General features: G+C 38.8%; 1 protein-coding gene across 2 annotated transcripts; it reads right to left on the bottom strand.

The window, feature by feature from the left end:
* Positions 1 to 841: 841 nt before the first annotated feature.
* LOC100465141 (general transcription factor IIH subunit 2) lies at positions 842 to 22,932 on the bottom strand. Of its 2 annotated transcripts, none has more exons than XM_011220596.3 (16): positions 22,877 to 22,932; positions 20,145 to 20,228; positions 19,420 to 19,497; positions 19,057 to 19,093; positions 18,758 to 18,844; positions 15,668 to 15,718; positions 15,277 to 15,331; positions 12,218 to 12,323; positions 10,103 to 10,193; positions 9,846 to 9,933; positions 8,684 to 8,791; positions 7,623 to 7,686; positions 5,506 to 5,609; positions 4,848 to 4,950; positions 2,932 to 2,971; positions 842 to 1,242 (listed from the first exon to the last, which is right to left on the bottom strand). In XM_011220596.3, exons 2-16 carry the CDS (start codon positions 20,198 to 20,200, stop codon positions 1,123 to 1,125), a joined length of 1,188 nt encoding a protein of 395 aa, XP_011218898.1. In that variant the 5' UTR covers positions 20,201 to 20,228; positions 22,877 to 22,932; the 3' UTR covers positions 842 to 1,122. The 2 variants fall into 2 exon arrangements, with proteins under 2 accessions (XP_011218898.1, XP_002915938.1); XM_002915892.4 differs by having other exon boundaries at positions 22,842 to 22,910.
* Between the last annotated feature and the right edge of the window lie 3,497 nt (positions 22,933 to 26,429).

The raw sequence follows: 26,429 nt of genomic DNA, 5'->3' as shown, positions 1-26,429 counted from the left end.
TTCCTTTTTTAAGTAATCTCTATGCCAACCATTGGGCTTGTCATTCTCTCTCTCTCTCTTTTTAAAGATTTTATTTACTTGAGAGAGAGAGAGAACATGAGCAGGAGGGAGAAGCAGACTCCCCACTGAGCAAGGAGCCCAATGACGGCTTGATCCTGGAACTCAGGGATCATGACTTGAGCCTAAGGCAGATGCTTAACCGACTGAGCCACCCAGGCGCCCTGTCATTCTTGATCCTAGTAATTTGAGTCTTTTTTTTTTTTCTTGGTCAATCTAGCTAAAAATTTGTCAATTTTGTTGAACCAATTTCTGAGTTCATGGATTTTCTCTGTTTTCCAGTGTTTCTTTGCACGAATACAAATACATAGTTTTATTTTTCCTTCCTCCTTACATAATAGGTAGCACAGTGTATACTCTGAGCACTAACTAGTATATTCTGAAGGATGTACTTGAGGTAGAAGGAAAATGATCCTAAACAAATCTGAGATGTAAGAAAAAATGAAAAGCCATGAAAGTGGTAAATATGTGATTAGATCTTAATAAACACCCAGGCATTCCTGAATTCACATTTGTACTTAATTTTCTGTTTACACTAAAACTGAACAGAAATAAATCAGAGATTCTATATTTACTTTAATCATAAAGCAATGAAATTATCACATCAATTTAATCATTATAAATGAATTTAATCATTAAATACAATAATGTGTAATGATCTTGAAAACACTATAACTCAAAATAATAGAAAATTAATGGAGTGAACTACTATTGAATTCTGGGGATTTCTGTGACAGGACACAAATTTTAAAATTTAGTAAAATCCTACTTTTTTTGTTTTTTCTTTTTTTTCCCCCCACCCCTCCCTTTTTTTTAAGTTTATTTTACCTTTTAGCAATCCATTGTGGCACTCGAACTCATACCCCTGAGATCAGGGGTCTCATGCTCTTCCGAATGACCAAGTCAGGCTTCCCAATCCTACATTTTCTTAGCAAAAAGTTTCTTAAATCAGATTTTCCTTTCAAACCGGTCTTCATATTTTAAATGGAGCTTCTTCTGAAGAATCATTTTATTAACAATTGCAAATGTCCTTTTAACACATACAATGTGTACTATACGCTAGAATCAAATACTAGAAGAAGTTGGAATCTTATGAATACAGCCAGGACAACAGTGAAGAGAGTCGTGAACAAAAACATCACAGTCCACGCAGAAAACAGTTTGGCACACAGCACAAACATAGACCTGCAGTGAAAAGAACAAAAGAAAATTTAGAAAGTAGTTTCCAAAAGTACAGCACAGTTAGAAGACACTCAAATTGCTTTGCTCTTTTGTATCTCTCTCAATATTCCCCACCCATCTACCCGCTTTATTACTTCCTATGTACTATTTATTCTCAAGTCTAAGGTGATTATTTTTCCAAAAAAAACCTATTCCTTACAAATGAGAAAATTACTATGTTTTGACTCCTTAAAGTCTCTTGTATTGTAGAACATTCTTAATTACTTTGTTTTAAGTAACTATCCGGGGAAGACACATGAGCTTGAAATTAGTGCTAGTTTCAAATGCTTAGGTCATTCCTCTGATTTGATTAAAAAGAAAAGCAGAAATATTTAACACAGATTTAATTATTGCTAGGGAATGACCTCACAACTGCACAACTTATATTCCCCTCTTATTTAACTATTAAAGAATATGGGGGGGCACCTGGGTGGCTCAGTCGTTAAGCGTCTGCCTTTAGCTCAGGTCATGATCCCAGGGTCCTGGGATCGAGCCCCGCATCGGGCTCCCTGCTGAGCGGGAGGCCTGCTTCTCCCTCTCCCACTCCCCCTGCTTCTGTTCCCTCTCTCGCTGTGTCTCTCTCTGTCAAATAAATCTTAGGAAAAAAAAAAAAAAAGAATATGGAAAAAGACACATATAAGACAAAAAGAAAAAATCCATTATTCTATCAGTATTACATATATGGATACTAATGCCTTGAGGTGAAATTTCCAAGGCAGCATCATACACAGGTTAAAAAATTATTACACCTCAAAAAGCACAGAAGTAAAGACAATGTGTTCTTAAAAACTGTCAAGTGATTCAAAGATGGCTCTCATGAGGATGAAACTACTGATGTCCAAGAGGCACGTAAAACTTAGTAAAACTGTTTTATTAAAGGTGAGAGTGGAATGAGCAGGCAATCCTCCCAACTAAGATTTCATACAGTGCAAAAAGTATAGTTTTAAATATGGACACAAATTCATAAAAATTTAAAACTAGACAGTGGTCTTATTTGCATCTTTACATAAGTGTATACATTCAAACTGGTCCCCTTCAAAAATTTAAAAGATATTTTCTCATTGGCACAATGGGGAAAAACAGCCTTTGGCCTGTGGCCACCTTAAACGGGAACTTCAGAATGAACTGGGACAGAGCCTAAAGTACCATATGGAGAAAGAACTTCTAATACTTCGAAACTAAATGCAGCGTGGCTTCCAAACTAAAGACAGTTTAAAGTACCAAAATACTGTTACAGAAAAATTAAAATGCAGAATTATAAAAAAAGACCATTTTTAAACCATTTTGCTCCCATTTTATCTCTACCTACTGTTATCGTATTTCTGAGGAATAACCTGGTATGAGCCTGGTTTTCAATAATGTACTGAAAACTCCCAATGCTATTTCCTCAGTATTTCTTGTATTACTTAATATTTATTTATTTATTTATTTATAAAAAAGACTTCATTTATTTATTTGTCACAGAGAGAGAGAGCACAAGCAGGGAGAGCAGCAGAGGCAGAGGGAGAAGCAGACTCCCCACTGAGCAGGGAGCCCGCCGTAGGACTCGATCCCAGGACCGCAGCATCATGACCTGAGTCAAAGGCAGATGCTTAACCTACCGAGCCACCCTGATGTCCCAATACTTAATATTTAGAAAGCATACGAACTTACATGTTGGTCTTTCAATTCCCCCTGACATCCATAACAAAATCTGAAAAAGGAAGTTTAATAATCATTTTGTTAGGAATTCACCCTTAAAATGGCTCAGCAAACTCAATAACAAGAATCCTGTAATTAATAAGTAATCTTTACACACGACTTTTATGAGAAAACCAGAATTAAAAATACAAATAACTTAAGAAAATTCTACAGTATATCCCAAGTTCATCTCACAAAGCAAAATCCTACTTTAAAATTTTTTTTGAATTTTATTTTCATCAAGGTTATATATGAGCATGCTTTCCCTACTGGGATTCTGTGAGAGAATTAAGCCCTACAGAAAATAATTCTGAGTGACTAGTCTGCATCTCTCTTGAGGATAGTGGAGAGCCGGTACAATTCCAGATGGACACAAGAGAAGTTAGTTTATGTGTGGATGCCTAAGGGTTTAATTTTCAAGGAATGGTTTAAAGAGTTAAAAGTTCTCAAAACTTACTACAAAAAATAGCGACCTCCTCCTTACCTACCCCCATTTCTTTTCCAGCTCCCCCAAACACTTTCGAAACTGTTAACTGTTTGATAGTTACCTATGCTTACAATGCTATTTCTTGTGTTTTTCTGGCATTGGCTATAAGCCTCCAGCTATGGAAGATCAGAATTTAATTCTCTTTCAACCCTCTTGATCCAAGAGCATGTACACACACGTAACTAATGCCATTCTCAATTCTATGTACTGCAGTCATTTTGAATAGAACAATATTAAATGTTTAGTTTATTATGACCCCATAAACATATTCAGCTGAGCCATGTAATAACAACTCTTCCTCTCTTCAAACTATTTTTTTCCTGGAGTTAATAACTATACTGTTGTCCACAAGCTTAGTTTTCTTCTATATAATTACCTCCAACTCAGCCCTAACCTTTCCCTAAGAAATCTAAATGACCTCTCTACGTTCACCTACATTAGGAATTCTAGTTTTCGCCCTCTTGGTGACATCTCTCCCGCAGCATTCTGACCTTCTCCAAACTGGACTAGTCTCCACATCTGACACAAAAGTGTCATTCTGCAATCTCCCCTTAATCACCATCCTAGGGCTTTCTTCAGCCACGTCTGAACTAGATCAATGTTCCTGTTCTCTTCCAGTCATTCTCTTTCTCAGTTCCTTTGAATCATCTCTTCCACAGCTTCCCCAGAAAGTCTCTTTTTGAGGCCTCACAAGTCTGAAAATGTCTTTATTCTACCTACATTTAATTGACAGGTTTGCTAGGTATCTAATTTAAGTTGGTAACAATTTTCACTCCACATTTTGAAGGAAATTGCTCCCTGGCAACATCCAATATTGCTGAGAAGCAAAACAATTTTAATTTCAGATTATGCGATCTAACTTTCCCTCTCCAGAAACGTTTAGTTCTTTGCTACGTATTCTAAAATTTCACAATGATACACTTTAGCGTGGGTCTATTTTCTATGTTAGATACTTGACAGTCCCTTTCAATCTATGAAGTTCTGTCCTTCAGTAACAGAAAATGTCCTTTAACTATTTCTTCCCTACTCCTTATTTGATCTTTTCTATTTCTCTTACTATTCTAATACTAGACCTTCTGGATAAATCCTCTGGTTTTACACCATGGAAATTAGCTAAGGTTGCAAACCAGGGCTTTTTTATTGTTTTGGAGTGCTGACTTATCAGTATATGACTACACTTACTATACAGAGATGGGCTTAGGGACATTAATAGATTTCTGGAGAGGCAGATCTGTTCAATAATGAATCACTTCAGTCAGAACCAAGGCATTCTACCATCTCATTTTCCAAATTAGAAGTAATCTTGCCCAAGTTAATATGGCTATCTTTTTTAATGTAGTAACAATGCAGTCAAACATTATTCTACCACATATAACAGATATAAATGAACCAAAACTCATACTTTTCTCCATTATGTTCTTCTAGTGGAATTTCTTGAAAAGCATCCAAAGGAAATAAATGATGGTAAGACCGTGCCAAATGCGGAGCAGACACCAAAGTAAGACCTAACAAATAAAGCAGAGAATCATGTTTAATAGCCCGAACCTCATTAAGACAATGGCTGAAATGTCAAATGATAGGCGAAATATTTTCAAGTTTTTGTTAGGATTGCGGGTACTCATTTCTTCATTTACATACACATCGCCTTAAAAAGGAGATTCCAGGATGGAGTCGTACTTCTGTCACTAACAGACCTCTCTTGGCCGTTTGCTTCCTTAAAAATGAAACAAAATTCTACAATTCTATTACTTTAATCCCTCATTGTCCTTATATATACTGTATGAAGGCTAAGAGCTGCAGAAATGTCTACTAGATCTACTGCAAAGCCTTTAAAGAACATACTCATTTCAGAAGGAGAATCAGAAAACTGTTCTAGAATGCCATGTTTATTCTTAGACACGGAGTACTGGGCACTCAATAAAAAAGCAATCCGTTTCTAGTCTCACAGATTAAATTCAGAAATATAGGCAGAGCTTAATATTCACATTTACTTTAATAGCAATATAGGTAAGAAATTATTCAAGATTAATTTATGGGATAAAGAACAGTTGGTTTCTTACCACAGATTTTACATTCGACTGGAAGCTCACAGTACTTTGCCCGACACTGTGGGCAGAAATACCCTCCTAACGTGAGTCCTGGCTCAGTGTTGCTGTCCAAGTGCCTGCGGGAGGAAACGTTACTTTTAAAGTGATAATATAAAGATGGGAACAGCTACAGCAAAACGAAGTATGCTACCTTGATTTTAAAATCTTGAAGTTGTTTCAGAGTTCATTTAAGCGAGGTTCATTCTTCTTTTCTCTCTGCATTTCTGTTTTGAATAGTGTGTATTAATATCTTTGTTTTTTTTGTTTTTGTTTTTTTTTAAGTAATCTCCACACCCAATGGGAGGCTCGAACTCAAGACCCCACGATCAAGGGCTGCATGCTCTCCCTACTGAGCCAGCCAGGGGCTCAAATTGCATTAATGTCTTTGCATTCACTCATCTTTTCATCTTCAGGGACTCATCTGCTATTAGTCCCACCCAGTGTATTTTTCATTTCAGACACTGTATTTGTTTATAGAACTTTGATTTGAGTCTTTTTTGTAATAGCTGTTTTAATACTTTGCCTACTAATTCCATCAACTGTGTGGTTTCTGAGTATGTTTCTATTCTATGATTCTCTCCTTGTTATGGGTGATTATTTTCCTACTTCTATGCATGGCTGGTCATTTTGGACTGGCTGCCAGACATTATGAATTTTTCTTTGTTCTAGATGTTAGATTTTTTGGTATTACCTTAAATATGTTGGGACCTCTTCTAGAATATAGTTAAGTAACTTGGAAATAGTTTGATCTGTTCTTAAACTTTAGAGCTTGATCTGTTCTTAAACTTTAGAGTTCTGTCCTGACAGCTGTTAGTCTAGGGTTAATTTGGTTCCATTACCGTGGACTCTATTCAATGCCTACTGTTCAGAGACCCCTCCCCACACTGACTGGTAGGACCACGAACTGTTCCCTGCCCCACGTGAGCTCCAGGGACTATGCTGCCCGCTCCTCTTCAGGGGTTCCTTCCAGGGCCTCTAGTAGCCCCTACACAAATGTGATGATCGTAACTCAGCTGATGACTCATGGGGAAGTCTCTGCAATTTCGAGAGGTCTCCATACAGCTCTTTGCTTTCTAGCACTGTGCCTGGAAAACTACAGCCATTTCAGCCTCCCCAAACTCTGAACTTTGTTTCTTCACCTGAGCAAGACCTCCAGGCTCTGAGTGGGTCTCCTCTCCATGCACTGCAGCCTGGAAATTGTCTCGAGGCAGTAAGCCGCACTCACAGGGCCCACCTCATTTGTTTCCCTTCCTTCAGGAATCAATACCTGCACTGCCTGTTGTCCACGTCTGAAAATCATTGTTTCATATATTTTGTCTGGTTTTCTGGTAAGAGGGAGGACAGTACATTCAGTCCCTATGGTACCTTTATGGCTGGAGACACAACTCTTATTTGTGATTTGTAAGAACTACTTTCTTTTTTTTTTTTTTTTTTTTTTTAAATTTTTTTTTNTTCGATGGAGATAGAGACAGCCAGCGAGAGAGGGAACACAAGCAGAGGGAGTGGGAGAGGAAGAAGCAGGCTCATAGCGGAGGAGCCTGATGTGGGGCTCGATCCCACAACGCCGGGATCACGCCCTGAGCCGAAGGCAGACGCTCAACCACTGTGCCACCCAGGCGCCCCTGTAAGAACTACTTTCTTTAATTTTGTTTTATAATGATGTAAAATATGAAGCTCTAAAGTTAAAACAAGGTATGTTCAGAAAAGTCTAGGAGCCATCCCTCCGCCTTTCTCCATGTATTGCCCAGGTAAAGTTTTTCAGTTTTTACTTTTTATTTCCATTACTCTTTTTATCATTAATATAAATAAGTATGTATATCCAGTCAAAGCTCCACCCTTTTTTAGATGAGTGGCAGCATACTATACACTTTTCTCTACCTTGTTGTTTTACTTAGTAACAGATTGTGTCCCCGGGAGTAAAGGGAAACAGGCCTCACTCCTTGTTACAGCTATACAGAAGGTAACCTTTTACAAAGGCCATTACACCCCAAGCCCATATAACTCAGTTTATATTTTTTTAATTTATAACTTATAGGAAAGAATTAAAAACGTCAAACATAATCACTGACAGTTCCAAGGTTCTTACTTACGCCATGCTGAAAGAGGGTTTTGCATCTTGATCAGACAGAGAAGCAATGGTATGCTGAGGAAATCCTTCATAGAAGAAAATGTATTACTTTCTTTTTTTCAAGCAAATAGCAAAATTCTGGGATTAGGAACCTAAAAATATTCCTACCAGAAAGCCAACAAAGTGGTACAAAAGTTCTCTCTCTTGCCTTTCAGATTTGTTTATTATAGAATGGTCAGGCTGACTGGAATTCCAGGTTATGAGAAAAGTTAAAAGTGGACAATGTGGGGGAAGATCTGTCCATACATATGGTTGCAGATTCTGAAGTTTATAATTATCTAATTTAATACAACGCACACTGCTTTTTAAAAAGAAAATGTTTGTGATTTTTAAATACTTCTGACACATTGGAGTAATCTATTACACAGTTGTCCACTTCCATTTTATATAGGAATACACTTCTATGTTTAAAATTTTCGAATGCCTAAACCCATGCAGTTTGTTTTCCATACGTATTTTTAAATTCTGAAAACACATCCAAGAAAAGCAGAAACAAAAACAAACAAACAAAAGATTTCATTACATAAAAATTTTAAGTCTATCTACATATCAAAACAAATAATCAGGGGTGCGTGGGTGGCTCAGTCAGGCATCCAACTCTTGATTTCAGCTCAGGTCATGATCTCAGGGTCGTGAGATCGAGACCCACACCCGTTCCATGCTCAGCGTGGAGTCTGCTTGAGACTTTCCCTCCCTCTCTCTCTGTCTCTCCCTAAGCATAGTGTGCACACTCTAATCTCAAATAAATCTTTAAAAATAAATTAATAAGTATCTATTTTATTTTATTTTTATTATTTTTTTAAAGGTTTTACTAATTTATTTGAGACAGAGACAGAAAAAGCAAGAGCAGGAAGGGCAGAGGGAGAAGGACAAGCAGACTCCCTGCTGAGCAGGGAAGCCCGACACAGGCTGGATCCCAAAACCGTGAGATCATGACCTGAGCTGAAGGCAGACGCTTAGCTGACTGAGCCACCCAGGTGCTCCTAAATATTCATTTTAAAATAACACAAAATAAACACTTACCCATGCGAATAAGTGAACATTCAGAACTTGAGCTGGCAGGCGGAGGACTAACATGATGTGTCAGCAATTCTTTGTAATGGCTTTCATCTAAAATAACATGGTATGTGCCTAATTAGAAGAAAAGTAAAAGAAAAAAAATTAGTTTTCACATGTATCACCTGTAATTTCTTTTTTTTTTTTTTTTTTTTAAGATTTTATTCTAGGGATGCCTGGGTGGCTCAGCTGGGCTCAGGTCATGATCCCGGAGTCCTGGCATCCAGCCCCACATTGGGTTCCCTGTTTAGTGGGGAGCCTGCTTCTCCCTCTCCCTCTGCCTGCCACTCCCCCTGCTTGTGTGCTCTCTCTCTCTCAAATAAATAAATAAAATCTTAAAAAAAAAAAGATTTTATTCTAAGTAATCTCTACACCCAACGTGGGGCTCAAACTCACAACCCTGAGATCAAGAGTCGTACACTCTATCAACTGAGTCAGTTAGAAGCCCGTCAATTGTAATTCCTATGTAATTCTGTAAAAGTTTTACCATCTGAAAATGTACATTTTTTTTTTTTTTTTTTTTTTTTTTTTAAAGTTTTTTTTTTTTTTTTTTACAGAGATAGAGACAGCCAGCGAGAGAGGGAACACAAGCAGGGGGAGTGGGAGAGGAAGAAGCAGGCTCATAGCGGAGGAGCCTGATGTGGGGCTCGATCCCATAACGCCGGGATCACGCCCTGAGCCGAAGGCAGACGCTCAACCGCTGTGCCACCCAGGCGCCCCCGAAAATGTACATTTTTAAAACAAGTATTTAAGTTATATTATTTTTCAAAAACCTCATTTAAATGACATCTCTAAATTGACTTCTCTGGGAGTAGCTATAATTACAATTTAATTAAAGGCAGGTTTGTAAGATCTTTACAAAGTATTACATATTAGTGAAATTTCTAGCATTTCAAGAGTTATAACACTTCCTCTAAACACTGACATAGCTACTGAAAAGTCCCTGCATTTTGAGATGCTATCTTACAGAATCAATGATACATTTAAGATGACCATCCATATTACGGATTTCAGGACATGAAGTGATTTAAATTTAGTACCTTAAAAACAGATGAAAACATCCTAAATAATAAATTGTTACTTCTTACATAGTAATTACGAATAAATACTGAGGAATCCAGATATATACCACCAGTTTCACGAGCAAGTACAGTGCAAACCCGAACCTCTGCAGACAATCCAATAACGGACACTCTAATTTTAGCTGCCTTCAGGGTCTTCATAAAATCCATGTAAATGAAGGGTTTTGGGGCAAGAAAAAAACATGCAAAAATTAGTATGTTTGAAAAACACAAAATTCTCTGAAAACTAGCAATAAATTCACTATAGAATTCTCTTTAGAGTTATAATTCTGGTTTTGATTATAAAGAAATGTAGTGGTTCTACCTTGATTAGATCATAGATATTAGATGGATCACAAGTTGTGAGGCTGCTAAAGATGATTAGGACTTCTCTACTTGTATGCCCAGGCATGTGCCTACAGAAAGAGAAAATATATGCCCACTAATATAACAAATTAATAAAAAATTTACCCAGACAAAAAGTACATGTGGTTTACATATTTAGACTACAGAATATCTCATTTGTTTTAACATTGCAAATCAATGAACTGAGTATACTCTAAACATGTTAATGTAAATTTTTCTAAAATTAGCTACACAAAAAATTGATTCATTTATTGTTTCTTTCTTTTTTTTTTTTTCTTAAGATTTTATTTACTTATTTGACAGAGAGACAGCCAGTGAGAGAGGGAACACAAGCAGGGGGAATGGGAGAGGAAGAAATAGGCTCCCAGCGGAGCAGGGAGCCCAATGCGGGGCTCGATCCCAGGACCCTGGAATCACGCCCTGAGCTGAAGGGAGATGCTTAACGACTGAGCCACCCAGGTGCCCCATCATTTATTGTTTCTATAAATATTTACTGAAAACTCTTTTAGGTTCTAGGAATAGAGTAATAAACAAGAATGAACGAGGTTCCTGACATCATGAAGCTTATAAACTGGTAGATTCATGTTGTACAAAGTCTAAAGTGTACACTGGAAAGTATGACAATACCATATGGATTAACTTTAAGGAGTGTCTTGACAATAGTAACATGTTTCTTTTTTAAAGGCTATAATTTGGGGGCGCCTGGGTGGCTCAGTTGGTTATGCATCTGCCTTCAGCCCAGGTCATGATCCCAGGATCCTGGGATCGAGCCCTCTGTGGGGCTCCTTTGCTCAGCGGGAGGCTGCTTCCCCTTCTCCCTCTTCCTGCTTCTCCCCCTACTTGTTCTCTCTCTCCCCCTCTGTCAAGTAAATAAATAAAATATTAAAAAAAAAAACAAAAACGTCTGCCTTCCGCTCGGGTCACGATCTCACGGTCCTGGAATCCAGTCCTGCATCGGGCTCCCTGCTCAGCGGGGGAGCTCCTGCTCCCCCAGCTTGTGCTCTCTCTCTCTCTCTCTCTCTCTCGCTCCCTCTGACAAATAAATAAAATCTTAAAAAAATAAAGGCTATAATTTAACCTCATGGTGATTCAGAGTGATAATGTTCATAAACATGAATTTTTGTCTATCATTTAATTATATGATAATTTATCGGACTTTAAGATGTGATGAACTGTTTTCCCCTATCTAAATAGATTTCTATGCTTTTTGGAGCAATTTTATCAGCTATTTACAGCTTTCCTGCTTCTTTCTGCATTGCTGGGCCCTCAGATTTCATTTGTGGATGCTGCTCTTGTGCCTGCCTCCATTGTGGGTGTTCTCTCCTTCTCACCTACTTCAAAACTAGAAAAATGTCTATTATATAAAGGTATAAAAGTCAGGACAGACTATCCAGGGATAAAACACATGAGCTAGCACAAACGGAATATTTCCATTAGGGTTTTAGCTACCTTCCACATATTTGAACTTGCTGGAAAAGTATGCTATTAATTTGCAGATGCACTACAAAGAAAGTTAAGAAAAGTCAATAAAGATACAACAAACTCACAATTATTTTGCACATTAAACTTCACATATACTCTAATTTTTAACAAAATATTTTTTCATCAACATTTTCTTTTGTACTAATATTGCTACAGTTTTAATTATATTTTTCTTTTTTTTAAGATTTTATTTATTTATTTATTTGACACAGAGAAAGAAAGAGCACAAGCAGGCGGAGCAGCAGGCGGAGAGAGAAGCAGGCTTCCCGCTGAGCAAGGAGCCTGATGCGGGTCTCGATCCCAGACTGCTGGGATCACGACCTGAGCCGAAAGCAGAAGCTTGACCGACTGAGCCAGCCAGGGGCCCCTAATTATGTTTTTCTAAAACTTCTAAGAATCTATCTTACCAGCTCAAACGTAAAATAAAAATTACAAACCAACACCACACTAGACATCACAAACGACATTACATATTTCTCTCAATGGTTTCATTACAGCTCAGTTTATGGAGACACATGTTAATACATTATCATCTCAATTCCATTCAAAAAAATTGGACACCAATTAGAAATAAAAAATGTAAAATACCAACTTTAGAGTTTGCATAGCCATGCTTAAGGAGTTATAGAGAGATGGTTCTCCATGGCAGGTCATATCTACAGCTTTCTTCAAAGATGTTATATGTTTCCTTGGGTTTCCTAAAATAGAAATGGAAGAATCTACTTATAATAACATTATATATATCCAATTATAGAAATTTCTGTTTCTCCCCAAATCTACTTATTACGTTGTTAAAGAATAGAATCTCTTCGATTTACATTTTTAGCAAGTTGCACTTTTATCAGAGGCATTTGTTATACCAACTTTTATTTCACACTGAAAGACTGAATAAAAATAATCTGTTTCTATGAATCAGCGCACATTTTTTTTTTAAAGATTTTATTTTTTGTTGGACAGAGACAGCCAGTGAGAGAGGGAACACAAGTAGGGGGAGTGGGAGAGGAAGAAGCAGGCTCCTAGCGGAGAAGCCTGATGTGGGGCTCGATCCCAGAACGCTGGGATCACGCCCTGAGCCAAAGGCAGACACTTAAAGACTGCGCCACCCAGGTGCCCCAGCGTACATTTTTTTTTAACGTGGGACTTGAACTCATGACCCCGAGACCAAGAGTTGCATGCTCTACTGACTGAGCCAGCCAGATGCCCTGTTAGCATATATTTTAAATATTATTAACTTAAAGTGCAAAGCTTTTTACTTTGAAGACTCATACATTTTCACGTCTCTCAAGTCCCGCTGCGTCTTACAATCATGGGCAGCCAGGGAGCACCTGTGGCGCGGACGTGACTGTCTGCTCACACACGGGCCTACGAATGGCAACTGAGGCATTGTTCCAACTGCATCACGTATGCTGTTTGTGCTATTCGTGTGTAGTTTAACTGCCATGTCAAGTGTTTCTACAAAAGGTTATTAATACAAAAGGTTCTATTTTTATGTAGAAAGGCAAGGAATAGAGCAGTGAGGTATAAATTTATTATTAGTGAAGCAAAAATTAATTGATAGAAGAATGACTGCAATTCCCTATTTTTCTTCAGGGGATTAAAAAAAGAGCTTTAGAAGACCTAAGAAAGGAAGACTTCCGCAAATATCCACAGCTGTGTTATTTTCTGTTACGGATATAACATCTGAAAAGATAGTCTATTGCTGTTTTCTCATACCAAGCAATACATTTTTTGGTGTGAACAATTTATATATAACATCTGAAACTGAATCAAATTTGAACTGCTAGAGTGTTTCCTTCTTGATGGCTCATAAAATAAGGGTATCTTAAAAATGATGGATTCTGAGATTCAATGACATATGGTATTCTTCAGACATTTTCTCCTATTTCAACACTGTCCTCATGTTAATGAATGATAATCAAAATATCATTACATTGATTTGATCACATAATTTTCATCAAACTACCTCCATACTGTCGAACATTTCTTCCCAATTTGTCACCACTGTTACAAAGAGTATATCTGTAGAATGAGGCTTTTTCTTCTTTCATAATGTTTCATAAGTACAAATTCCAAGGAACAACCGTTTTTATATCTTTTCCCAAAAATGTTAAATAAATTAGTCTATCAGCACTATAGATACTAGTTTCTCCATGATTCCACAAGCAATACACTGCTTTTTAAACTTCATTTTGTTTACTTACAATATATAAAATAATAAAATGTCGTTGAGTGGTTTGTTTTTTGATCACTTGTTTGACTAAAATTTCTTTTTTAATAGCGATTTCATTTCTCTTTTTATTCTGGTATGAATTATCTGCCGTCTTTGTCCACTCATCTACTCATAGCTTCTTCATGTTCTTATTTACCTAAGTATTAAAATACTAAGCATTTGCCATTACTTAATACATATTTCAAGCATTTATTCTCGGAATCATAAAATTTTAGAAATGAAAAGCACCTCACTAAGCCCAAATCCCTCATTTCATACGTGAGAAATGAATCTAACAAGTTAAAAGATTCGCCTAAAGCCAAATACCCACCACGGCAGGACAGCACTTAAACCTGCATCTCCCGGCTCCCTGGCCGCTTCTCTCTCTGCCATACCATACCAAATATTTTGTTCATCTCCTACTGCATTGTGAGTATAGGAAAAAAGCGAACTAGATTACGGTCAGTGTGGTTTACAGCAATGATTCTGATCAGAGAGGCAAGGGGTGCCATCAAGAGGCCTATCAGAAACCCTTCAGGGAATGAAGCCAAACAGAGCCAGGATCCTGGAAGCTACTGTGTGTGAAATCAGCCATCCTTTAGAGGTGAGTCAGTCATCTCCCTTGTGTACTAAAGCTAGTCCGAGAGTTTCTGGTCACTCACAACTAAATTTCTTGATCACTCCAGGCTAACACACATGTCACTCCTTACGGCCATCGTGAAAAACTACGAATGATGAAAGCACGTCAGTAGTGGACAGAGAGCCGGGAGATGCAGGTTTAAGTGCTGTCCTATCGCTGGGTAGGTACCTGTCTTTAGGCAAATCTTTTAACTTGTTAGATTCATTTCTCACTTATGTTTCTTTCTCACTTATATTTATCCATACTGGTAAGGATGAAAGGATGAGGACCACATTGAAGGGACAGTGTATTTCACAGAAATTAAAATGGAATCAGTGATGCGAATTTGTTATAGCACATACAGCAAAGCAAATAAAACCTGCACTGTCTTTTAAGAGAATAAATGCAGTTAGGCATGTTATGTAAGCAGAAAAACTGAATTACTAACAATAACTGCAACTCCATTTTTAAACCCTTTGCTCTTTAGAGGTTTAACTTTTAAAAAATTAATTTTAAGACTAAGTGGCTTTTTGGAATGGTTACAATAATTTTATCTGAATACTTTCAGGATAAGAATGTAGAAGTCTTAAATAAACATTTGCATTCATTGCAGTAGTACTCATTACTGTACAGAACTCGATTTAAAACAGTTCATCTGAGATACCAAGAGTTTAATGGAGGATTTAATGGAGGGGTTATTGTTTCACATGGAGAGCATAAGAGAGTCTTCATTTTACTTATTAGGGAACCTTATGAACAGGGTTACAAGGTTGAGTAAATAGAGCCAAGTCCTTGAGTCCTATAAAGGTAATTGCATGCATACCTGAGAGTTCGGTCAGTTTTTCAGCTCTTTTACTCTTTGTTACAATTATTCCAACCTCAAAATAAAAACAAAAATGATTATTAACTTAACGAATTATTTCTTCTTCGTAAGAATGTACATAATGAAAATAAATCAGTAATTACAAAAGGCATAAGTAACATACGAGAAACTTTTTCTCATGATGCTTTTGACAGAAACTTAGCTCTGAGTTCACTGTACAATATTTAACTTTTAGAGTTGCCTTGCTTTTCACTGATGAGTACACCAGAAACTGGTATACAATCTGGACCACTTAATAATCACAGAATGTATACCCAACACTTTAAAAATAAATCAGAATTGGCAGTAACATAAGGAATCTAATTCTGAATTCCATCACTTATCTACATACCTGACTAATAGGATTTTGATCAAAATATTCTTCTACGAAGTATTCCAACAGCTGTTTAAAGAAAACAAAAATACTAGATAAGGGCAAAATAATAACCACATAGAATATGTTTTGTGAAACCTATTTATCAAGCATCACTTCTCATGATTTTCAGGCCCATAGATTTTCAAATATGTTTAGTAAAAATATTAAACAAACAAAAATTTAAAAATATTAATAAATAAAAATCACAATATTAAATAAGCCTGAATTTAAAATGGTAAGTGGGGCGCCTGGGTGGCACAGCGGTTAAGCGTCTGCCTTCGGCTCAGGGCGTGATCCCAGCGTTATGGGATCGAGCCCCACATCAGGCTCTTCCGCTATGAGCCTGCTTCTTCCTCTCGCACTCCCCCTGCTTATGTTCCCTCTCTCGCTGGCTGTCTCTATCTCTGTCGAATAAATAAATAAAATCTTTAAAAAAAAAAAATGGTAAGTGATGAAATGGGTTTAACAGATGGAACCAGGGCACTGGGTGGCTCAGTTGCTTAAGCTTCCGACTCTTGATTTTGGCTCAGGTGGTGATCTCAGGGTCATGAGATTGAGCCCCAAGTCAGGTTCTGTGCTCAGTGGGGAGTGTGATGGAGATTCTGTCTCCCCCCGCCACCCCCATTCGTGTGCTCTAATAAACAGATCTTAAAAAAAAAAAAAAGATAAATAAAAGATGGAACCATTTGGACTTCTGAGACAGAAATAATATAAACATGGAAAGATCCAATGAAGCCAGAAACAAGAGAATGAGCAGAACCGAGAATGGGTTTTGATAAATTAGGAACAATCTGAATGTGTTTATAAACTGGGGGGAATGATCTGAGTAAATCCAAAGACAATGAAAAAGGATAACTGACTGACAAAGCAAGACTGTGACAGGGGTGGGAGGACAGAAATTAAAAGCATAAATAATTAGCCACTTTGTTGTATCATTTTCCTAAATGATGTGGTTAAACTTCTACTTAGCTATAGTTTGTATTGACTCAAAAAAATGCACTCTTTAAGAAAATTTTTTCATTGGGGCGCCTGGGTGGCACAGCGGTTAAGCGTCTGCCTTCGGCTCAGGGCGTGATCCCGGTGCTCTGGGATCGAGCCCCACATCAGGCTCCTCTGCTATGAGCCTGCTTCTTCCTCTCCCACTCCCTGCTTGTGTTCCCTCTCTCACTGGCTGTCTCTATCTCTGTCGAATAAATAAATAAAATCTTAAAAAAAAAATTTTTTTTTTCATGGGAATGTATGATATTTACTCAAGGGAAGAGGGTAGACAGAAAACAAGAACTATGACTAAGTCCTAGGGCATTCCAGCATTCTAATGTGGGAGAGAGGAGGCTAAGAAGAAAATAAAGAGACTATATGTGACCAAAGTCAAAAGAAGGATGTGTGGGGTGCCTGGCTAGCTCAGTCCTCAGAGTGTGTGAATCACGATCACGGGGTTGTGAGTTTGAGCCCCACATCAGGGACAGAGATTACTTTAAAAAAAACAAAAACCACACAAACAAAAACAAACAAACAAAAAACAAAAGAAGAACGTCTTTCAGGAAGGAAGAAGTGGCCACCTATTTCAGTTGCTGCTAAAGATAAAAACGAGATGAATTTCACATCCTGGAGGTTACGGTGGACCTTGAAAATGTAGTTGTGAAGATAACTTTCCAATTGGAATGTTTTAAAGAGAGAATGCTGTGGACATTCAACTGTGGGGAGTTGATCAATATGGCAATGAATACACACACATTCACCAATGGAGAAGATCAAGGACAAATCTAATCTAGTAAATTTAAAAAACTTGTGTACAAGAAAAGGAGCAGAGGACACGGAGCAAAATGGAGTCCAGCAGTATGACTCGGTTTCTACCTCATTCTACTTCTCTGAAGCGCCATTCATGACTGAAAAAAGTCCTGAGAAATTTCGCTAATACTCTTGCTTTTGGAAAGAAGTGAAGAGAGAGAGCGTTCTTATCTTCTTCCTCTTCTGCCAGAAGTTATGAATGAAAAGGGAAAGAAATTAAGAATTGACTTCCTTGTCAGAAGAGAAGAATCCAAGCTTCACACTTAATTGAGGCAAAGAATTCAAAGGCTGGGAATAACTCCTCATGGAAATGCGCTGTATCCTCCCTCCCCTGCCCAATTAGTTAAACAAGATACAGGACAGTCAATATAATCTCAGAAGATAAAATGAAGCCCTGTAAATCAAACAGAGTCTGCACCCCACCCAAGCTGAGCTTCACCCCTTTGGCACCATTTCATCCCAGCTGCTATTCTTAGGGCACAGAAAAAGTGGATAAAACATGAACTACCCAGGCTAAAATCAAGCTTTAGAAGGGAAAACATGATCCACATAAAAGCCGGTTCACAGCTGTTCCCAGCAGCATTATTCATAACGGCCCCCCAAAGTGGAAACAACCTAAAGTTACATACAATGGAATAATGTTTGGCAAAACTACAGAAAATCTGTTTTTGCCTTCCTCCCTTCCCCCCTCCCTCCCTCCCTCTCTTCCTCCCTACCTTCCGTTTTTAAGTTTTATTTATTTAAGTAATCTCTACACCCAATGTGGGGCTTGAATTCACAACCCTGAGACCATGAGATCAAGAGTCGCATACTCCTCTGACTGAGCCAGTCAGGCGTCCCTGGGTTTTCCGTTTGTAATGATAAAAATGCTCTAAAATTGACTGTGGTAAGAATGTTGCACAACTCTGTAATAGGCAAAAAAATTTAACAGTATATATTCAGTAAGTTAATTTTATGGTATATGAATTGTATCTTAATAAAGATGTTATAGTAAAAAAAATTTTTTTAAGAATTCCATGTCTTGGGGCGCCTGGGTGGCACAGCGGTTAAGCTTCTGCCTTCGGCTCAGGGCGTGATCCTGGCGTTATGGGATCGAGCCCCACATCAGGCTCCTCTGCTATGAGCCTGCTTCTTCCTCTCCCACTCCCCCTGCTTGTGTTCCCTCTCTCGCTGGCTGTCTCTATCTCTGTCAAATAAATAAAATCTTTAAAAAAAAAAAAAAAAAAGAATTCCATGTCTTTTTCACATTTAGCATAAATTAAAATGATTCTACTATACCTTTAAAGTACAAGTCAGTCTATTTGGCTTTAAATCTTGGTCTTCCATCGTTCTTGAGCCATCTACTACCACATAAAGATGACGCATCTGCCGAAAATAAACCACAAATATAACAATTTTCAAATACATTTTTGACCAAGAAGTAAAAATGGCATTTAGTATTTACACATTCTACACATATATTTTTAATATATTCTTTTAAAACATTTGTTGTCTCCCTCTTGTTAATTCTGTCAAGACAGAATGTTTCTCTAACCCAACTAGTTCTGTACTGGTAAAGGAAGAAAAAGTCAACATACCATTCCAAGTCGAACTTGTCCATGGTGCTCAAATACTCTGTTAAAATTATGCAAACGTTTTATTGGAATGTCCTCTATTACCCAAAAAATCAATATAACTTTTCAACTAACCTGCATTTTTTAGTGAAGTAAATTATTAACTTATGGGGTCCACATAATTACAGGCATTTTGGATAATCCCTGAAGACCCATTTCCCTTCTGAGCTGCTAGGTTGCTGGTTCCTTCCCCCATTCAAGAGTTTAAAGGTCAAGTTCCCCGGAATACAGCTGAAATGAAGTACTGAGAAGTGGCTAGAGGTGGACAGAAAAGCTTAAAGGAATCTATTTTACCTTTTGTAATACACTTGCAAAAAATTTACATACCTTTTTCTCTTTGCTTTGAAGAGAATGTCTTCTATCGTAGCTTTAAGTGATCCTGATTCATCTTCTTTAAGAATCTCCCTATAAGCAATATTTACTTGTTTGAAAAGCTAAAAATGTATTAACCCAAAAGAAATGAAAACATATGTCCACACAGAGATCTGCACGTGAATGTTCACAACTGCATTATTCATAAAAGCCAAAAACTGTAATTAATCCAAATGTCCATCAACTGGTAAATGGATCAATGAAAACATGGTATACAATATGATATTCAGTAATAAAAAGGAATGAATTACTGATCCCTGGTAAAACACGAACCTTGAAAATACTGTTATGTGAAGGAAGCCAGATAATACTGACCACATATTATAGGATTACATTTACATGAAACATCCAAAAAGGCAAATGCCTAGAGACAAAATATAGATTAGTAGTTGCCTACAGCTGGAAGTAGGAATGAAATTAACGGCAAATGGACATGAAGGCTCTTCATGGGGTGGTGAGAATTCTCTAAAACTGATTTACGGTGATGATTGCACAACTCAGTAAATTTTCTAAAAATCAACGCATTATACATTGGAAACAGGTGAATTTTAACATGCGTTAAATATACTTTAATAAATTTACTTTAAAAACCAATCACTGGAAGAGAAAAGAGATAAAGGTGGAGAAGAACAGTAAGAAACAATGTATAAAAGAGAAGAGAGTAATAATGCCCTACTCACCATGTCCTTTCATAGCCTCCTTCCCATCGCTTAGTTCTTTCAGGTTCTTCATCCATTTTTTTCTTAAAAGTATTATTCAATATCCTGTAAAAATCATTAGAGTGTGAATTTTCTAAAAATATTTGCCGCCAAATTTATACTATTTAAATGTGAAAAGTAAAGAGACGGGAGCAAACATGCAAAGTAAAAAAACAGAGAATGCAAGGTCATCTCATTCTTTGCAATTTATTTAATAATTGTTGTTGAATGAAAATACTTCACAAAATCCTCAAGGAACTCTTCTTCCCACCGTAAGAAAAAATACAAAGGTTTACGCACAAGTTTGGCACCAAGAGAGATAAGCATCTTTTTACAATTTTTAAAAACAAAAATGCATCATAGTCATAGAACAAGACCACAGAACTATACGAAGTGTGTAAAGGTATAGATGAAACAAGATTAGCTACAAATGATGATTATTATAGCTGAGTGATGGCTTATGGCTTTTCATTGTACTACCTGTCCACCTTTGTATACGTGTGAATTTTCTTACAATCAAAAAAAAATTTTAAGTAAGTTCTGTGCCCAAAGTGGGGCTCAGACTCACAATCCAAAGACCAAGAGTCACATGCTCTACTGACAGAGCCACCTAGATGCCCCATCATAATCATGAATTTTAAAGTGAAATTTATTATTTATAAATGGTAAATGGTTATAGCTCATAATTCAAAAAAGGACATCATATTAAACGTGTATTATGGGGCATCTGGGTGGCTCAGTCGTTAAACATCTGCCTTCGGCTCAGGGAGTGAACCCAGCGTACTGGGATCGAGCCCCACATCGGGCTCCTCCGCTGGGAGCCTGCTTCTTCCTCTGCCACTGCCCCTGCTTGTGTTCCCTCTTGCTGGCTGTCTCCCTCTGTCAAATAAATAAATAAAATCTATAAAAAAAAGTGTATTATGATCTCAACTATTAAAAAGAAGGAAATGTTTAGTAATTCAATACACAGGACACGGGTTCACCTAGATGAAGGGTGATTGGTTTTTTGCTTCCTGATTACTTTCTGTATTTTCGTATTTTTCAGATGAACATGTATTTCCTTAATAATCAGGGATAAAACTGACGGTGGGGATAATCTATCAACCAAAGCCAAGTAATAAACATCCCAGTCACATCCACACTTCTGTCCTCCCAAACGGAATCTCCCTCCCCATCCTTTGCTCTCACTTCAGCTTCTTTCTTCCATAAATGAAGGATCAAAGGAATTGTAAGGGCCAAGAAGACATTAAGGACAAAACAAATCCCATCACTGACAGGAGCAAAAATTAATTTCTGTAATAAGGAACATAAGCAAGACCTTACCCTCCATTTATATCATGGTTTCTATAGAAAAATGTATTTTAAAATCTGTTTAGCAAACTGACCTATAAATGGACTTCGGGAATGAGAATCTACTGACACACTGGAGACTGCTTTTATGGCATTACTGCTTTCTGTGGCACCTGCTATAATTTGCTAAAGTTGTGTATGCCTCTCACTGAATTAACAAACCATTCCGCCTCTCACTGAATTAACAAACCATTCCGCCGCATTGGAAGAGATCTATTTGTTTCAGGAAATCTGGTATTTGCTTTAGTATATACTTTGGTAGACTGCCTGAAGTAATGAGAAGTGACTTAATTCTAACATTTGTGTTATTTCAACACACTGTGCTGGTGCTTGTAAGTTTAATGATGAGCGCAGGCACAGGATATGGTGATTAAATGAACACTTTGGTCCTCCATGAAAGTTTTCATATTTACTGTGAATTACAAAAATCAAAGCTTACATAGCGTTCTTCATGTTTTTAAACTCAAATTCTTATGAAGTCCCTACTGCCATCCATCATATCAATATTTAAACTGCTATTTTATTCTTGGTTTATTACTTTTAATTTTCTGAAAGTTCAGAAACACAGTGAGAACGGATGAGCAGAAACAGCAAAGAGGAACACTTCTGGCTCACTACATCCAAGGACTTCTTAATTAGAACTGTCTGCAATGGATAATTATACGGATAGGACAGAGGTATTAAGCTCCCATAACTACTGATGTTCCAAGGGAAGCTGGAAGCTTATAATGCATGTTATTAATAGACAAGGAAGGTACGCACCATGGAGAAAGATGTACTTAGTGACCTCTTAGGTCCCTATCTCCAAAAGCTGATCCGTTTCCTGGGAATCCCACACCAGAAAAGCCACTTTGCCCAGCCTAAGCCTGTTGGTGTGATTCCTGTCACAAGAGCTCAGAATGCTATTGCAAACAAATGGGATCTGCACCAAACACCGCAATTTATTTTTATTCACACCTTACCCTGCCAAGCGCTACTAGGGCATGGGTGATCACTGTCCTATTTTCATACATGGAACTCAAGGCTCAAAAGGGTGGTAACTCTCTTGAGGTCACATAGCTGGAGGCAAGTCAAACCCGAACCCACGACCACAATTCCCAAAACTCGCGTTCTGCTTTAGGGAAAGAGCCATTCACTGGACTGCAGCCCTAGAAGCTTCTGGGCAGCTACGAGACGGAAGTTGCCATCCCCCTCCACACGCTCCCTCCCACCCTCAATCCACAATCCACGAGAGGCTGCTCGGAGCCCTTCAGCCTCCGCTCCCCTACCCCCCGCCCCGCCGCGAAGTCCCCTCCTCGCTGCAGTGCTCCCCAGACGGTCGATCCCCACCTTGGCTCGGCGAAAAGCTCTACCCGCGGACTCACCGGTCTCTCAGGACGCCGCTCTGCCCGGAAGCTCCGCCCAGTTCGCTCCAAGGACTCTGCGGAAATCCCTCCCCCGCGCGCGGCGGCGACGCACAAACGTTCCGGTTGCTGCGAGCGTCGGTCGAAGGAGCGGAGCGCTCGGGGGCCGGGCGTCGTAAGAGCTGACTTAGGGTGCGAGAGCGACCTTCTTGCTCCACTTTTAGTGGTTATTCACAGAAAGGCGGGAAAAGTGATCTCCATTCAGCCGGGTAGCCGTCGACCCGGGATCTTAGCAGCTTGATTTTTGTATATTATTTCCAAAAGGTTGGCGTGGACTGATCGCAGCATCAGAAACTGAGCCAGAACCTTGCCGTGTAACGGTTTTCTGGGACTGCTCTGCTGCCCCTGTTCGTGCAACAAGTATTATTGGGTACCTGTCCTGGGCCTGATACAGTTCTAAGCACTGAGTAAATAGCAATTAAAAAGTAATCCCTGCCGCCTGTGGAATTCTTCTACTATGAAGACATTTATCAAGAAAAACATACTGTATCAAATGGTGATAGTGCAAATAGAGAAAAATTAAGCATGGAAGGGAAAATGGTCCCAGCTTACCGTACTGTAGTCAGAGGAGTCCTCACTGAGAAGACAGTTGAGCCATAACCGAAATGAGGAAGGGAGTTAACCATACTTCTCTAGGGCAAGACCTCCGAGACAAAGGGAAACAACGCTAAGGCCCTGAGGTGGAAACACGGCCATGTGTTTCTGGGACTGCATGAGAAAATGGGTTGAGGGACGGCTGCTGAAATCGGCTGGGGGTCTGAACATTTTAATAACTTTGGAGGGATGGTAGTGGTTTGGACGAGGATAGTGTGCCAGTGCAGCTAGTGAGAAGGGTTGGATTCTAGAGCTTGTCCATAGACCAGATGTGTGTTAGGAAAAAAGAACCAGTGCCCCAAAAGTTTTCAGTTGAGCAACTGAAAGCTTAGGGGTGCAATTTCTGAGAGGTTGGAGGGGGGTGATAAGATCAGTTCAGTTTTTGTCAAGTTTGAGATGCTCGAGATGCCTGCTAATACATATGGAATCAGCAGTGTGCCTAAAAACTGCAGTGCCATAAAATGGGTGAAAGATGTCAGCCTTCTGTGACTGTCTGAGGTGACCTCAAGCAGAACCCAAAACAAGAAGTGGAAAACCAGTTGAGCAGAGGCCTGCAGGCAGTATTTTTTAACAAATATGATAGAAACACAATGTATTAAGATGACCTAAGGGTTTTTCACAGGTCTATGCGGAAATCAGTGGAGCTGAAGTTTTACAACCGAATTGATTACACCTTGTGACACATAATTATACATTAGAGAACTGCTTGCAAGCACGTCTGCCCCTTCCTGCTTTTGTGTATATAACCCCCTGTGAAGCTAAAAGTTTCAGAGCAGTTCTGAGCAATCTGAAATACTGTTTCCCGGGCTATAATCCTCGGTAAGACAACAAATAATGCATTTACCGACCTACTTGGAGGTTAGCTTTTTTTTTTCTTTTTTTTTTATGACACTAGCATTTCCCACACTTGAGAAATTAAGAGGCAAGGCCCATCCAGAGCATCAGAAAAAGCTTACATCTAGGAAAGGAACAGTGGGAAGGAACTGCAGAAACTGACGCTTCTTTACTTCCCCATCAGCACATCCCCCCGCCCCCCACCCCTGCTGCCTATATTGCTTTGTTGGTACCAACATCTTCCCTTGTGTTCTGCCCCCTCAAAAACATAAACACAAGCCATGCTGCATAATACTGGAAAGACAAGACCTGGATTTAAAATCAGGCTCTGGGGCACCTGGGTGCCTCAGTCAGTTAAGCGTCTGCCTTCCGGTCAGGTCATGATCTCAGGGTCCTGGGATAGAGCCCCATATTTGGGGGGGGGGGTCCGTGCTCAGCGGGGAGTCTGTCCCTACCCGCCCCAACTTGTGTGCGCTGTCTCATAAAATCTAAAAAAATAAAATCAGGTTCTGCCATACTAGCTGGGTGGCCACAAGCAAGCCACAAACTAAGTGTGATGTATAAAACGGGGATAACTTCACCTACCTTACGGGGCTCACACATCACATAGTGACAACTCCATTATCAGGTACTTTTTTATTTCCCCCCAGAACATGAAGGCCTTATTATTTTCAGTGTTGTCTTTAAAAAGGAGAGGAGAAATTGGCATTGCTGATTCTTTCCCAGTGCCAGTTACCTTTTCTTTTTGCCTCCCTCACATCTTTCACTCTTCACAGGACTCACACTTTTCCTTACCCTTTCCACTTTCCCTCTATCCTCTATCCACTTTCCCTCTATCCCTTCCCTTCACAAACTCCATTTTTCCCTTTTTCTTTTCCTCCATTCTGCTTGGCCATCATGGTCCAAGACAGGATGCATTCCTTTGGGACGACTGGCCACAACCCCAAGCCGCAAGTATCTATCTTGCATATGTTCACTATCCATCAGTCTGAGAAGGACTTTTTTTTAATTAAAAATTTTTAGTTTTTATTTTATGTAGGCTCCACACCCAACGTGGGGCTTTAACTCATTACCCTGAGATCATGAGTCCCATGTTCTACCAACCAGGCCAGCCAAGCGCCCCTAGGCCTTTTTTTCTTTTAAATGAAAAAACAGGAAAAGGATAGGAGTCCCCAATAAAGTGTACTTGCGGAGAAGAGGCTGAATCACTCAAACTCACAACTGTGACGTTTACTCTCCTCTGTATAGATTTTGGTCATAGATCTTAACTAGGAGTTGGACCAAAGCAAAAAAAAAAAACACGCATAAATCCACGGTAATCCCTTGCCGTAACTATGGCTGACACAATATTCTAATTGTATACAAACTGGGAGAAGTTTGTAGCCTAATGTTTCAACTAGTAAAAGGGACAGCTGTGAAGACTGGAACAGTCTGTTCTTTGCCCATGGGTAGCCAGACACAGTCCCCAGGGTAATAAATTTATGAAGAGCTCAGCCAGTGTTATTATGCTGAAATTCAGCGCGCACAACTTCGGAGAGTGGGAGAGGCGAACTTGCCTATTCCCATACCTTTAGAAGAAACCTCAAGCAATGCAGAGACACTTATTAAAAACCTCCACAACTGGTTTTAACAGAATAGAATCACCCTTATTTGACATGTGAGATACATGTCCTTGTTCATCATCGATGAAGTCACAGTGCCAAGCCTAATGTAGTTCCCTAACTAAAATTCAAAAGAATTTATACCCTAACGCTGCACCCAGCACAGACCGATAAGGATTGCGATGATACATACTCTTAAAACACAATTTGCTTTTTAAAAGCTTGTTTCAAGTCTCACCTTCCAGCTTTGGGAAGTAGGTGTAACTGGACATATTTATTACTTTCTGACAAGGACTGTTGTTCTAAGTCCTACATTAACTACCTTCATGACACCTATGAGATCCGGTACAAAGAGTTCTTACACCAAGAAGCAAACTGAGGGACAGGAAGGCTAAGTAATTTGTCCAAGGTCACACAGCAAGTCATTGCTGCAGGGCAAAGCAAGAATAGGACGACACGAGCAGGGAAGAGCGAGCAGGTCCTCC

The sequence above is a fragment of the Ailuropoda melanoleuca genome, chromosome 3, assembly GCF_002007445.2.
Source record: "Ailuropoda melanoleuca isolate Jingjing chromosome 3, ASM200744v2, whole genome shotgun sequence".
Taxonomy (NCBI): Eukaryota; Metazoa; Chordata; class Mammalia; order Carnivora; family Ursidae; genus Ailuropoda; species Ailuropoda melanoleuca.
Note: the sequence above shows the minus strand (reverse complement) of the source record. Positions and strands in the feature narration are given on the sequence as shown.

What these genes read in the sequence shown, in the direction of transcription:
- LOC100465141 (XM_011220596.3), bottom strand. Translation starts at nt 20,200, where the DNA reads ATGGATGAAGAACCTGAAAGAACTAAGCGATGGGAAGGAGGCTATGAA. An exon ending in TTCAAAGCAAAGAGAAAAAG is followed by an intron (nt 19,094 to 19,419) that starts GTATGTAAATTT and finishes TAATTTTAACAG; the next exon opens with AGTATTTGAGCACCATGGAC. An exon ending in ATGGCTATGCAAACTCTAAA is followed by an intron (nt 10,194 to 12,217) that starts GTTGGTATTTTA and finishes CTCTTTCTGTAG; the next exon opens with GCACATGCCTGGGCATACAA.